Consider the following 14169-nt stretch of genomic DNA (forward strand, 5'->3'; position numbering starts at 1 on the left):
ACTGCCATCTTTTGTCCCCTAATTATGAGAAGGCCATCTCCCCATACTTAATACAGAAAAGAAAGAACTCATGGATGGTTTTGCTTTCCCTTTTAGACAACAGAGGAAACTTCCAAGCCAAAAGATGATTAAAGAAATACGAGTTAAAGTATCTGGTAAGTTGGGTGTTTATTTGTAAATGAAGACAACTATACCTTCTGCCAATTTATGTGTTACAGATGAGAGAAGTGAAGTCCACCTCTTGAGTAATTCATGCTCACTTTACACTATTGGCATGAAATGCATACTGCAAGATCTACAGAGTAATTGGTCATTCTCTGAAAGCACTAAATGGGATGATTGTGCTATTGAAATGTTTAAAAAGCTTCATCTTGTAATTAAAAGCTTTTTAAAATATTAGGCCAGGCACTTAAAAGGACCATCTGAGGCTAGCTGAATCTTTGAAATCCAAATGCACATTACTGCAAGTTATTGTGGCAAAGCAAAATTAGCATGTTACAACTTGGCAAAATGTCCTTAAGATATTGGTATTCACCAAAATACCAATACGTGGTGGGGTGGGGAGAAGTACCCTTTAGAGTCTGGTGGAAATTACAGGGTTTTGGGAACAAGGGCAAAGGAAAAGATTGGCCATTTTTATTTGTCATTATTTTGGAAAGTAAAGTACTGTGTTTGATTCTAATTTATGATTACTGAAGAAATTGGACAGATTGAAGGAATTTCTGAGATCTTCAGAGCTGGGCCCTTATCTTAATCTTCAGAAAGGAGAGGGCTTAATGTAAGCCTTAAAAGCATGCAAGCACTTACTGACCAAAGCCTAAAAGAAATCAAAGTATAGGTTAAATCGGGTTCAGCTCTCTCACCATGGTCCATGTTTATTTCCTAGAAAAAAGGAGCTATATTAGTTAGAACTGCTCTAACATTTTTCCCAAAATTAAAAAAATTCTATTAATCCACTTTCATGTTTACTTATAGGAAATTCCTTCTTGTCTGTTATACAATGCTTTTGCTAAGTGGTATATTTACTATGTCTGTAACAAGAAAATTACATATTAAATGATTCACTGCATTTTTTATTTGAAATTTTTAAGGTATCTGCATGTAAAATCTTCAACTGGTGGATGGTGACTTTTGAAGAACAAAAGGCTTTGGCAACAGAAAACAATTGTTCTGGGTGATTTCTAGAATGGTTTTTGTTGAGTCTTTGAACATCCTAAATATTGGTTTGTTATTCTTTTCCAGAAAGAAAATGAATTTGACTGGTTCACCTGTGTTATCGTACTGAGTATTGATAAACTTTGAATTTTTTTAATTGCCTTCAATTGGGAGAGAAAGAAAGCTTTATATTTGTAAGAAATATATTTGATACAGTTTCTTAAAGCAACACCAAAAAAACAAAAGAAAAGCTAAGTGAATTTTTGCACATTCTACACACAGTGCCTGTAAATCTCATTTGTATTTTCAGTTTGCGCTTAATTTTTTTTGTTAGTGTTTTAGAAAACAATCCTTTAAACATTCTTCAGTGTTCTGATTTCTTATTACTCCCTTTCCTCTTGGGCTTTTGAACTGTATTTGATGTTGCTTTGGGATAATGTTTGTAAGTCAAACATAAGATATTGTACATTGGGCACATATCTCCTCTTGGGCTGCTAATAATAAATTAATAACAGGTAACCTGGACAAACCAGGAAGCACCAAACCCGTTTTCAGTTTGAACTCTTCTTTGCCAGGTGTGAGGACTTCTGCATCTTATAGTCAGCACAGAACACACTGAGACTTGAATCAAGTCAGCAACAGAGCAAAATACAGGTTAGATAAGTCCTTGTGTAGCAAATTTCGAGCATAAGAAATAAAGCTAATTCTTAGGGTATTCATCTGACTTGAACTCTGTTGATTTACTGTGTTAGTAAACTGTGCTTTCTATTATCTATACATAAAACCTGAGCAGCAACTGTGTCCTTAGAGCTATTGCCACATTAGTCTTTGCACTGTATAGCATCTGGCTTTATGGAACTTAAGTTTACTAAATACAAAAAGAAACTTCTGCTTTTAAAAAAAATTATATATATATATATATATGAAATTTTACATCTGCATTTCCCCCACAGCAATGTAAGAAGTAGGCTCTGATGTCCTACCACTTTGAATGGTTTTCTAATATCTTTCTGAATGAATAGTTCCTGAACATTGCACTGATATCATCGATTAGAATTTTGATATTTAATTTCATCTTTATTTCCTGGTAGAGAATGCAGGAAAAGATGTCAGGTACATAACATAAAATAGATGGGGAATTTCTGGTTTCCAAAGGGCATGGCCTTCCTTAGCATCAGTTTGAAGCTTTTGCTATGACTTAGCTGACTTGTGGCAGTGGAGCAAGCAAAAACAGTAACACTGCTTATAAATGGCACCACATCTTGTTAACCTCTACCCCAAATACTCTCTGAAAGTCATGCACATACCTATGGGATTTCACACTCCACCAGCTTAAAATGCTATGTCTCTGTCCATCAGAAATAGTCATTATTCTATTTTTAAGGCAGCAACAAGAAAAGAAATTTCTAACCATGTATCTAATCCTCCCATTTGGGCAGTATAGGTGTTTGCTTTTTTGTTTTCTTTTTTTAAGAAAAACCTTGAAACCTTTGACACTGACAGATGTGTTTGCAAGGATATGGCTGCAGTATTACTAATTTCCATGTGTATCTAGAGGTATTTTTAAATGATATACCAAAATCCAGAAGTTTAAAGATGCCTATAAAAGTAAACATTTATTTAAAGTACTCTGAATATGCCTTCTTTTTTAATTAGAAATATCTTCAAGGCTTGGGTGTTTGTTAATAACTAATAACTGGAGTAAGCTACAGGATCTAAAGCAGCCCTTTTTACAATCTAGTTAGGAGAAAATAATTGCAAATATCCACTTAGAGGCAAAGAACAATTTTTATCATCAAAAAGATTTCTGCACATCGTTGTGGCAATATTGTATCTGTTTAGAAAATGGGCTTTTCCAAAAGCAAACAAAGATAGGTTCCTCAGGTGACCAAAACTGAAAATCAGTATTTCCATGTTTCATTAATCAAGGCATAAAATACAATTAAAGCAAAATATTTTACATTAACATCTTGGTTGTGTATTTTTTTTAAAGGGAAATAGTTTGGGGTGGAAATTGCCAGTGATTTCCATTTTTATTAAACCATTCACTACAACAAATAAGTATAAAAATTCCAATTCCACTTTTATACCTATTTGTATGGTTTACACTTTTATACCACGGTGAATAGTTTAATAAATGGCAGATTTATGTCCAGAAGTCATTCTATTCTGTCGTGTATTAGAGGAACACATTTTGACATTTTTCATATCAATCATCTTCCCTTACCTTGAAGTTTTTCCCTTATATTCAAAAAGTTCAGTTTGAATTCTTCTTTGCCAGGTGTGAGGATTTCCGCACCTTAGAGTCAGCGCAAAACACCCTGCAACTTGAATCAAGTCAGCAACAGAGCACACTGTGGGTTAGATAAGTCCCTGTGTAGCAAGTTTTCAGAATAAGAAATAAAATCTAAGTCTTAGGGTGTTATCTGACTTGAACTCCGTTGGTTTACCATGTTAGTAAACTGTGCTTTCTATTATCTATACATAAAACCTGAGAAGCAACTGTGTACTGAAGCAACTGCGAGTGAAGTCTTCACAAAAGACTTCAAAGCCAAAGAATGTCCTATTTGCTAATATGAGCAAATATTTTGTTTCACAGTGTACTATCATTTATTGGTGACTGCGATAATTTACTGTCAGTAAATGCCAATAACTAGTTAGAAATTGTAAAGTAGGCCAAATAAGAAGCAGAGAGAGAAAAAAAATCACCTCCCTAAGAAAAGGGTTTTCCTACATACATGAATGCACTCTGCTTTTTCAGAAGAGATACTGTATCATCAGTCAGGGAAATAGATGACACTCAGAATTATCTGAGGAGGGTATAAAAAGATTTTTTGCAAAAGTGCGAGCACATTATGTGGAAACCACAAGTCCACCAGGACTAGTAAACGCCAGGCTCCCACTGAGGCCCCTAATCCTGAAGGGATGAGGAGGGAGCAGTTACCAAAATCCAGAGGTGGAGAAGGCTGTGTGGAAAAGAGGGTCCCCTCTCAGGAGCTAAGACCCTCAGGGGAGGCCAGCATGAGGCATCCGGCAAGGGAATCAGGGAAGAACACCTCCACCTACTACCTCCTCCGACCCCAGCTCCAGCTCTCCAGCTCCCCATTGACCAACATCCAAAGGGCAAGAAAGCTTGATGACTTGGCCTTTACAAGTCAGCCCCTGGGCGTGGAGCAAGGAAGAGAGGGGTGGGCAGCGGGTCTGGAGGGGTCAGCAGGGAGAGCTTTAACCCAGCCATCGTCCAGCTTAGTCTCAGAGCCAGGTGTTCATTGTTCAGTAGTCGACTGTTGAGAGTCTTTTGAGGAGACTGATGAAACAGTTTATGAATGACAAACATGGGGCACAGGGTTTTGGACACTGGGGGGCTTAAGCATAAACTATAAAAATGAGAAGAATAAGGTACTTTATTCCTCTGTGGCAGGGAACCCAACACTTGGGTTTACGTTGCAGGAGAAACACCTGTGATGAACAAAACACATGGTAGCGATAGCCCATTCATGAAAAACTAACAGCTATTCTTTTCACAGGGATAGTCAAAAAATGAGTTGAGGGGATAAAAGTATCTTCAGTTGGAGCCAAAACAGCCATCTCTAGTTTGAAAATACACTCAACAAAATGTTGGTGATTAGAGATAACAGGAACCTGACAAGGGAGGAATTTTTACAGAAGTTCAAGCTTTTCACTTTGCAGCCACGCTCTGATTTTATCAAAATTCTTATCCATCCAACGGATGTTTTCTTCAATGGTTTCAATTGTCTGTTGGACACAACGGAGCTGAGAACCATTTTCTTTCAAAGAGCTGAAGAATCCTTTTACCTTGTGAGGAAAAAGTAGGTTTAAAAAATTTTCTTTTACATTAACCAGATGTAACTTTAGTTGAAACTGAAGCCAAAATTCCAGCATTTGTCAAAATTCTATATAGAGGGCAGTCCCAGCTGTCTGAATAGGATTATGTACACATAAGCTGTATGAAATGAGCTCATGCCTCATGATGTCAAGTTCTGTGTTTTTTGTCTGCAGTTCTTTTGTTTATTCTCAGTTGCCAGACTTTAAAAGACTTCACTGTTTACCATTTTATAATTAAGGTTTAATTTTGTCTATTTAATGTGTTATTCTGTTCTGTACTCACAGATGCAAACTTCGTTTTTTAAAAATATGATATCTAAAAAGCAGAATGTGCAGAGTCTTTTCTTTGCCAAGCAAAACAGTTTCCACCACATAAGTGCCGTCTTTCTCCATGGGCCTGGCCTTGTATGTTATTATAGAAACACTGTGGGGAATGGGATTCTTAGCAAGTTATGGTGGTAAGACCCAAACCTTGCCAATTTTTTTTATCCTAATCTACAATTCATGTATTGTTGTCTCAAGATAAAATCCACATAAAGTTCCCCATGATTTTAAAGAGATAAGAAACTCTTGGCTATCTCCTGAAAAATATGTTTGTTCTTGTTTCATTTCTGGGTATCTGAACCCCTTGAGCTCACATGACAGATAGGCTGGCTTTGCCACAGGATTGACCATTGTGCGATTCTGTTTCACCTTAAAGGGTTATTACCCTTTTCCCATAAATTTTCACAGCATTAATCCATCAATTTTTGATTTGGTATTCAAGAAGCGAATGTAGACCAAGATGTATTATTTACTCAGCATAGATTCCAGACAGCCAATTCTTTAGAAATCCATGTCATAATACCATATTATTAGTTTGGGAATAAAGAGGGGAGTAGGAATGGGTTTTAGAAAGATGAGATTTCAATTTTAAATGATGCAGAGTTGTTTTAAAATTATATGTCAATACAGTACAACTTTTCAATGAGCAGAAGGCATGGCCTCCTGCTGTAGCAACCTGGAAAACACTTCTCCACTGTCTACTTTAAGTTGTAGCTCAACCTACTGTTTCATACATGCTCAGAATGCAAGATTAATTCACAGTCAATTAAAAATCACTTTGAGCACTATTCAACAAAGCACATCAATAATTTTACTAATTGCTAAAGTCATTAATCCTCAAGGAGCTCATCATGATAGCTCCACTAAAAACAGACCTTCTACAACAGCCAAGCCAGCTGTTAACCATTACTCTCACCCTTGTCCTGACCCAAAATCATCTCTTCTGTCTTCATCTGCCTTGGAAATGCAACATCTCAACTGAATATTTGATTCAGACTTGGCTCTTTAAGAACAATTTCTGTGCAATAAGTAGCACAATACAGGGATAGGAAAACAGGCTTATCCTACTAACTTGATTTGAGCAAATGATTTAACTTCTATGGAAGCCAGTCTCCTCATTTGTAAAATGAAGAGCAGTGGTGAAGGATGTAGTTATATAATGCAGTTAAAGTGCAAAGCCCCAAACCCAGCATGTATCAGGGACTTAACCTCATCCATTTGTTCACCAATATTTACTCTGATATGTATTCATCCCTCTGCTGTAATTACTGTGCTAGACACTGAGGATGCAGCAGTGAATCAGGCAAGCATCCTCCCCTCATGGAGCTTACAGTCTTTTGGGGTATACAAGTAGTAAATATGATTACTGTAAGTAAATGCTATGAAGAAAATATGCCAGGGGTACGCTAGTAACTGAGGAGACGTGGCCTGCATTGAACAGCATGGTTTTGGGGAAGGTGATTTGAGCCGACACCTCTCAGAAAGATAAAATGCCCCTTTCTAGTGAAAAGTTGGGGAATGGGCAAGCCAGGCAGAGAGAAGAAAAACTGCAGAGGCTTAAAGACAGGAGAAACGTGGTAGCCCAGGAGCAGAAGGAGGCTGAGTGGCTGCAGTGTTGTGAGAGAGTAAACCAGGAGAGCCTGTGGGAATTGGCACCAGAGAGGTCCTCAGAAGCCAGGTCTTCAAGGTCGTGGACACATGGGAAGGAGAGATTTGGAATTTACTGCAAGAACAATAGGCAGAGTTTCAAGAAGCCAGGGTCAGTTATGGGCTGACTTGCAGTCTTAAATGTGGAAAATGTTTTGCTATTGGGAAAGTGGCAAGGGGGAGGCCAGTTAGGACACTATTGCAATAGGCAAGGCAAGAGATGAGAAAGGATTGGATGGGGGTAAGAGCAGAGAGAAGTGCGCAAGATCCAGTGCATGTGCTGAGGGAGGACCAGCAGGACTTGCGTAGTTAGATGTGTGGGGAAGGAAGGATTCAGGATGACTCCTGTATTTTATATGTCCGTAGTTTGCTCTCCATTATGATAACATCTCGGGCTCTTTACTTTTCATGCCCTGCTTCAGGGTCTTTGCACCTGATGTTTCCTCTGCTCACAATACTCCTCTAGATGTTGGCGTTTCCTTCAATATCTTCTCAAATGTCTCCTAATCATCCTATAAAACAGCACCAACCCTCTATCCCAATCACTCTCCTTGCCTTATTCATCTTCAGAGCACGTAACTACTTGACATTGGTTGATTCGTCTGTAATTGTCTGATTCCCACAGCAGAAATTTCAGCTCCATGACAGCAAAGGTTTTGTCTGTCCACTGTTATAGCCCCATAACCTAAAACCATGTGTGGCGTATATGTCTTGAATGAATTAATGAGAATACAAGTGAATGAATGAAATGCTTTGTTGCTATGGATCTTGTCTATGGATGACTACCTTTCTGGTCAAGCCTTTGGACAGCTCTTCAGTCATCACACAGAATATCTCTGCTCTAGACCTCGCTGGAGTTCAAGCTTGAATTATTATATGCAAGTTAATTTTACAAGCCTGGATGAGGCTACTGAAAACTGGAAAAAAAAGCTACATGACTGACAACCCTTCATTCTTTTTCATTTCCAAAGCTCTCTCCCCATCTCAAGCTAGAAAATAGTGTAACCAGACTACACAATGGAACCACTCCTAAAAAAAATTAATATTAGCCTCTCAGCTTTTATCTAAATGTACCATAGTTTAAGAGCCTTGTAAAATTTGTTCCACGACTTTACTATAGGAAACCTTATTATAGAAGGGACACCACAGAACTCAATGGCCCACACATCAAAGTCCTCGAGTTTAGGACTGAAGTCTGCTTGTGTAGAAAACGTGTATGCTTCATGTTCCCTTTTACCAGACAATGAGAATAACTCATACTGATTCCTCATTTTTCCTTGACTTCTAGGAATGTCTGTGATAAATTCAGGGGACAATTGCGAGAATTATCCTCAGCCATAAGTCCCTCACATGGTTATCACCTATCCGTTATGTATCTTTTTGTCCTTCATTTTAACATTTCTTTTATACATGGATCTTAAAGCTGCCTAAAATTATTTCTGAAGGTAGATGGTTATATAATAAGTGACAGGGAACCATGAACTTGGATGGTTTATAAAGAATCTAGATTTCCAGACCTGCCTCTTTAGCAATACCTGGGTGACCACTTCAGTTACTTATACCTCAACGCCCACTTTTATTTTTTATTTTAGTTTTATTTTTTTAATTTTTTTTATTATTATACTTCAGGTTTTAGGGTACATGTGCACAATGTGCAGGTTTGTTACATATGTATCCATGTGCCATGTTGGTTTGCTGCACCCATTAACTCGTCATTTAGCATTAGGTATATCTCCTAATGCTGTCCCTCCCCCCTCCCCCACCCCACAACAGTCCCCGGAGTGTGATGTTCCCCTTCCTGTGTCCATGAGTTCTCATTGTTCAATTCCCACCTATGAGTGAGAACATGCGGTGTTTGGTTTTTTGTCCTTGCGATAGTTTACTGAGAATGATGTTTTCCAGTTTCATCCATGTCCCTACAAAGGACATGAACTCATCATTTTTTATGGCTGCATAGTATTCCATGGTGTATATGTGCCACATTTTCTTAATCCAGTCTATCGTTGTTGGATATTTGGGTTGGTTCCAACTCTTTGCTATTGTGAATAGTGCTGCAATAAACATACGTGTGCATGTGTCTTTATAGCAGCATGATTTATAGTCCTTTGGACTACTTTAAAGTTCATATGGAACCAAAAAAGAGCCCGCATCGCCAAGTCAATCCTAAGCCAAAAGAACAAAGCTGGAGGCATCACACTACCTGACTTCAAACTATACTACAAGGCTACAGTAACCAAAACAGCATGGTACTGCTACCACAACAGAGACATAGATCAATGGAACAGAACAGAGCCCTCAGAAATAATGCCACATATCTACAACTATCTGATCTTTGACAAACCTGACAAAAACAAGCAATGGGGAAAGGATTCCCTATTTAATAAATGGTGCTGGGAAAACTGGCTAGCCATATGTAGAAAGCTGAAACTGGATCCCTTCCTTACACCTTATACAAAAATTAATTCAAGATGGATTAAAGACTTAAATGTTAGACCTAAAACCATTAAAATCCTACAGGAAAACCTAGGCAATACCATTCAGGACATAGGCGTGGGCAAGGACTTCATGTCTACAACACCAAAAGCAATGGCAACAAAAGCCAAAACTGACAAATGGGATCTAATTAAACTAAAGAGCTTCTGCACAGCAAAAGAAACTACCATCAGAGTGAACAGGCAACCTACAGAATGGGAGAAAATTTTTGCAACCTACTCATCTGACAAAGGGCTAATATCCAGAATCTACAATGAACTCAAACAAATTTACAAGAAAAAAACAAACAACCCCATCAAAAAGTGGGCGAAGGTCAATGCCCACTTTTAACATCCTTAAACATGGATGAATTGTCTCAAGTAATTTTTCTTCAAGTCCTGAGGTTTTTAATGGCAGAGCTAAGACCTCTTAATGTGTCTGAGGCACAGCTTTCACTAGTTTAATTGCAACTGATTTATGCTGCTGTCAACACCATAGCATCCAAAAATAACTTCTGAATGACAAAATCCATTTCTAACTCACCGCACCTTCAAAGTATTTTGTCTACCCCATATTAATTAGCTAATTTTCATTTATGTTTTAAAATATATATATATATATATATATATATTTTTTTTACCTCTTCAAGCCGTGTTCTTGTGGAGAATTGATTTGTTGTACCCATTACCATGTGGGCTATGGAAGATGAGCCAAGTTCAAACCTAGAGGGGAAATATTCAAAAATGGGTTGTGAAATACTTATTCACTTGACATATATTTTAAGGGCCTCCTATATATAATAGCTTTCAGCTAAAAACTGATCGGTGTGAAAAATATAAAATATGATGTCTATCCAATGGGTTAAGATCTAGCTGTAAAGAATAATACACACCAACAGCTTAATAAAAGGTTAAGTATCCAACAGAAAATGACAGAGGCAGGAAATGCTATAAGAGTTAGACAAACACAGATGCAAACAAGCAAACATGCTCATGGAAGGCCTGGGCTGAACTGTAAGGAGGAAGGCTTCAGATAAGTCCATGGGCTCAGGAAGGGGTTATGCCAGATGGAATGGAAAACATCCCTGTCCAGATTCACTAGTTAGCACTGAAGTCCAGTTTTATGTTTTCTACAAGTATTTTAAGTACTTCTACTGCCTATCTTCAATCAAAAAGTACCTTTAGACTATTACTGTTCTTTTACAAACAACAAGGCTAAAACACAGTAAAGTTATGAACTTATCCAGTCACAGCACAATTTTTGGCACCACTTACTTTTGTACAAGTTTGTTCCAGTTTTTCCTCAGAAATTGCCAGGCCAATGGGTATCCTACTGGGTTCCTGCCAATGAGTATAAGAATTTTTGGAAACTCCTGAGTTTTTATTTTATCTCCCTTAAAGCTTTCATCTAGTAGCCTAGAAGGGTTAAGAAAAGAAATGTTAGCAATGACTAGGTGATGAAACAGTTATGAATCACTGCAATAAAATTACTTGTAAAAGAAAAAAAAGTCTGCCAATAACAAAGATTAAAAAGATAAATGGGTAACCAGAATCCTGATAAACCCACCATAGCTACATAATAAAAACTAACATTTATATAGTGTTCATAACACTCATTCTCATATACCCTCATTTGCTCAAAAGAATAGTTAAGGAAGAGTAGCTCTAGTAAATATTTTTAATATGTTGTCATTTTAAAGATGCACAAATATATACACCTTTAAATATTTTTCCTAAGACCTGGTTCTCCCTAATTATTTGCCTTTCTACTTAGAGGTGTGCCGACTTTCAGTACGTTCCCAGCAGGATAGACAATTCCTGGCCAAGAAAACAAAAATAGATGCCAGAATGATCTATTCTAATCTAGTTTCCCTTAGCCACATGAATACGAATGAATGACTGACTCACCATTGAAGCTTTTCCTTATTTTGGGTTGTGCAGAGGGCAAATTCAATTTGGTTTTTCTCAGTACTGGACAAAGAAAACTGATATTTACTATAAAGAAAATCCCAGCCTTCTGTGCTCTGGGCCCCCACAGCAAACACTGCCAAGGTCACGTCGACAGGCAGGCTATAGAAAGGAACACACTCGGTGAGAATCTGAGATGCAGTAAGTATGTTTAGAGGCATAATGGTGACTAATTATGAACTGCTGAACTTTCCCCATGATCAGAGAAGCATGCCTGGAAATATAAACAAAAACTACTGATTTCCTTCAGTTACACTTTTTTTTTTTTTTTTTTTTTTTTAGGACAGAGTCTCGCTCTGTGGCCCAGGCTGGAGTGCAGTGGCTTGATCTCGGTTCACTGCAAGCTCCGCCTCCCAGGTTCACGCCATTCTCCTGCCTCAGCCTCCCGAGTAGCTGGGACTACAGGCGCCCGCCACCACGCCTGGCTCATTTTTTGTATTTTTAGTAGAGACAGGGTTTCACTGTCTTAGCCAGGATGGTCTTGATCCCCTGACCTTGTGATCCGCCCACCTCGGCCTCCCAAAGTGCTGGGATTACAGGCGTGAGCCACTGCATCCGGCCTAGTTACACTTTATAAAGAAAAAAGGCAAGAGAAAAATATTTAAAATTAGGTTTTAAGTAGCCTTCTCAAAAATGTAACGTGAAATGCCATTTTTATAAATACCTACATATTTAAATACTTTAATGATGCTGAGTGACTCCACAGGGGATCACCTTTCAAGCCAAAAGAAATGCAAACTATATTCAAAATTTACACCATGATTACAAGTCAGGACTGCAGTAGGACCACTGTTTGGATTTCTTTAAGCTGAAGCATGCAGGTTGTTGGCATAAATGTTTCCTGGGTGGGGTTTAAGCTCCAAATGTAAAAAGGACTGAAGTGTAGCGAGAATAGGGATTTCCAGATATGGTAAAATCCTACCTTGCTTAGACAGTGTCAGCGATTACTATGCATCCCTGTCAGGGAATTTGGAAGCCCAAAGAAACTACTATAAAATACAACGCATGTGTTTCTCTATGGCATGGCTGTCACCGTTTAATACGATTTTGCATTGCCTATACAAAATGGGAATTATTCTAATACCATCCTAACTCCCCAGATATTTGAGTTTTATGCACAGAAGTTCCCTCCTAGCATTTCTTGAAGTTACGAGATACATAGATAAATCTTAAAAAGCAATTTATTTTCCAAAAAATGGCAGCAGGGGAGACACTTATACTTTTTGTTTTCCCTAATGTTTAGTACCAATGATGGAAAACAGAAAAGATACCCTTCACATCAACAAATTGGTTATTTAGTAAGGACTGACCTCAAGGTTCCATTGGATTCCTTCCACTTTCTGAAATAGCCTTCTGCCCTCTGTACGCACGGCTGATACTTGCGCACACAGGCAAGGAGGAGTAGCTCACTCCGCAGCATTCGCTCTGAGACTGAGCCCCCGTCTGTCCACGTCTGCTTATCAATGAGGTCCCTTAGCAGCCTGATGAGGAAGGCCTGAGGGCGTTGTACAGGGGAACAGGGACCAGTATTGTCACAGGTCATTTCATGTTAATGTAATCCATTATGGTCTCAGATGATGGGGGCTAATTTTTAAAGCATAATCTAACTTTTATGTTAGATTATGTATAAATCATGCAGCATTGTTTAATTATAAAAGGGTCAAAAACAATAAATAATGATGAATGACTTTCATATTTTCATAACAAACTTTTATAAGATATCCTATCTACTTAAAGTCAGGATGAATTGCCACTTTTAAAACAAACTCAAAGAGAGTTTATATGACTAAATTTTGAGAGCAAATTATGCAACAAGACTTCATGACATTTTGCCAAGCATAACAATTTTGTGCCTCTTCCTCGAGTACCATGAAGAGTCCCAGAAAATCTGAATGTCAGCCATCGTAATAGGAAAGGAAAATGAAATAAAAGGTTTGTGAAAGGAAGGAAATAACAAATCCATGCAAATTAAGTAGTCTAAGAATGCCATGCCTATTTTTAGTGCCAAATAAAACCAAAATCTTTGCTAATGCATCTAAATACTGAACTAACATTTATTTGCTTTTCCTTAATATGTATATAAAGATACACACACACACACACACACATGATTAACACTTTTTAACACAAAAGAAATAATAATTACATAACTTTTATTTCAGGCTTTTACCTTGAATTGAGTTTCCACTTCATTCATATCTCTTTTCTCCATTAACTTATACATAGGAATCAGCTCATTCAAACCTTGAAACACGGGCATAATTTCAGTTTCATGTTTCAAGTACAGGGATAAATCCAAGGCCTTTTCAATGGACAGCTTCCCAATGCTGACCAAGAGACACTGTGGTTAGTGGTTTAAAAGTAAATCCGGGAAGTCAACTTTTTGCTTCAAAATATATTTTAATCTTCTAGCAAAACAAGCAATCAGATATAAATGTCCCTTATAAATAGATAACTACGGCCGGGCGCGGTGGCTCATGCCTGTAATCCCAGCACTTTAGGAAGCCAAGGTGGGTGGATCACCTGAGGTCGGGAGTTCAAGACCAGCCTGGCCAACATGGTGAAACCCCGTCTCTACTAAAAATACATAAAATAACCAGGTGTGGTGGCAGGTACCTGGTATGTGGCAGGCTGAGGCAGCAGAATCACTTGAACCTGGGAGGCAGAGGCGGTGAGCTGAGATGGCACCACTGCACTCCAGCCTGGGCGACAGAGTGAGACTCCATCTCCAAAAAATAAATAAATAAAGGGATAGATA

General features: G+C 38.1%; 2 protein-coding genes across 13 annotated transcripts in view; one reads left to right on the plus strand and one right to left on the minus strand.

Moving 5' to 3' along the window:
* Positions 1-3121, plus strand: part of CAST (calpastatin) — a 118556-nt gene extending 115435 nt beyond the window's left edge. For 10 of the 12 annotated variants that reach the window (XM_030817123.1, XM_030817109.1, XM_030817114.1 and 7 more), the window contains 2 exons: positions 97-155; positions 1092-1702. In XM_030817123.1, the coding sequence (XP_030672983.1) occupies positions 97-132 (36 nt within the window). In that variant the 3' untranslated portion in view covers positions 133-155; positions 1092-1702. Of the gene's footprint in view, positions 1-96; positions 156-1091 lie in introns of all 12 variants that reach the window. The other 2 variants (XM_003277188.4, XM_004087414.3) reach the window with 1 other exon arrangement.
* Positions 2925-14169, minus strand: part of ERAP1 (endoplasmic reticulum aminopeptidase 1) — a 33513-nt gene continuing 22268 nt past the window's right edge. The window contains exons 14-19 of the mRNA XM_003277193.4: positions 13582-13738; positions 12722-12906; positions 11352-11513; positions 10719-10859; positions 10085-10166; positions 2925-4971 (exon numbers count right to left, since the gene is read on the minus strand). Coding sequence (XP_003277241.2) covers positions 4816-4971; positions 10085-10166; positions 10719-10859; positions 11352-11513; positions 12722-12906; positions 13582-13738 — 883 coding nt within the window. The 3' untranslated portion in view covers positions 2925-4815. The remainder of the gene's footprint in view (positions 4972-10084; positions 10167-10718; positions 10860-11351; positions 11514-12721; positions 12907-13581; positions 13739-14169) is intronic.

The sequence above is a fragment of the Nomascus leucogenys genome, chromosome 2 (assembly GCF_006542625.1).
Source record: "Nomascus leucogenys isolate Asia chromosome 2, Asia_NLE_v1, whole genome shotgun sequence".
Classification (NCBI taxonomy): domain Eukaryota; kingdom Metazoa; phylum Chordata; class Mammalia; order Primates; family Hylobatidae; genus Nomascus; species Nomascus leucogenys.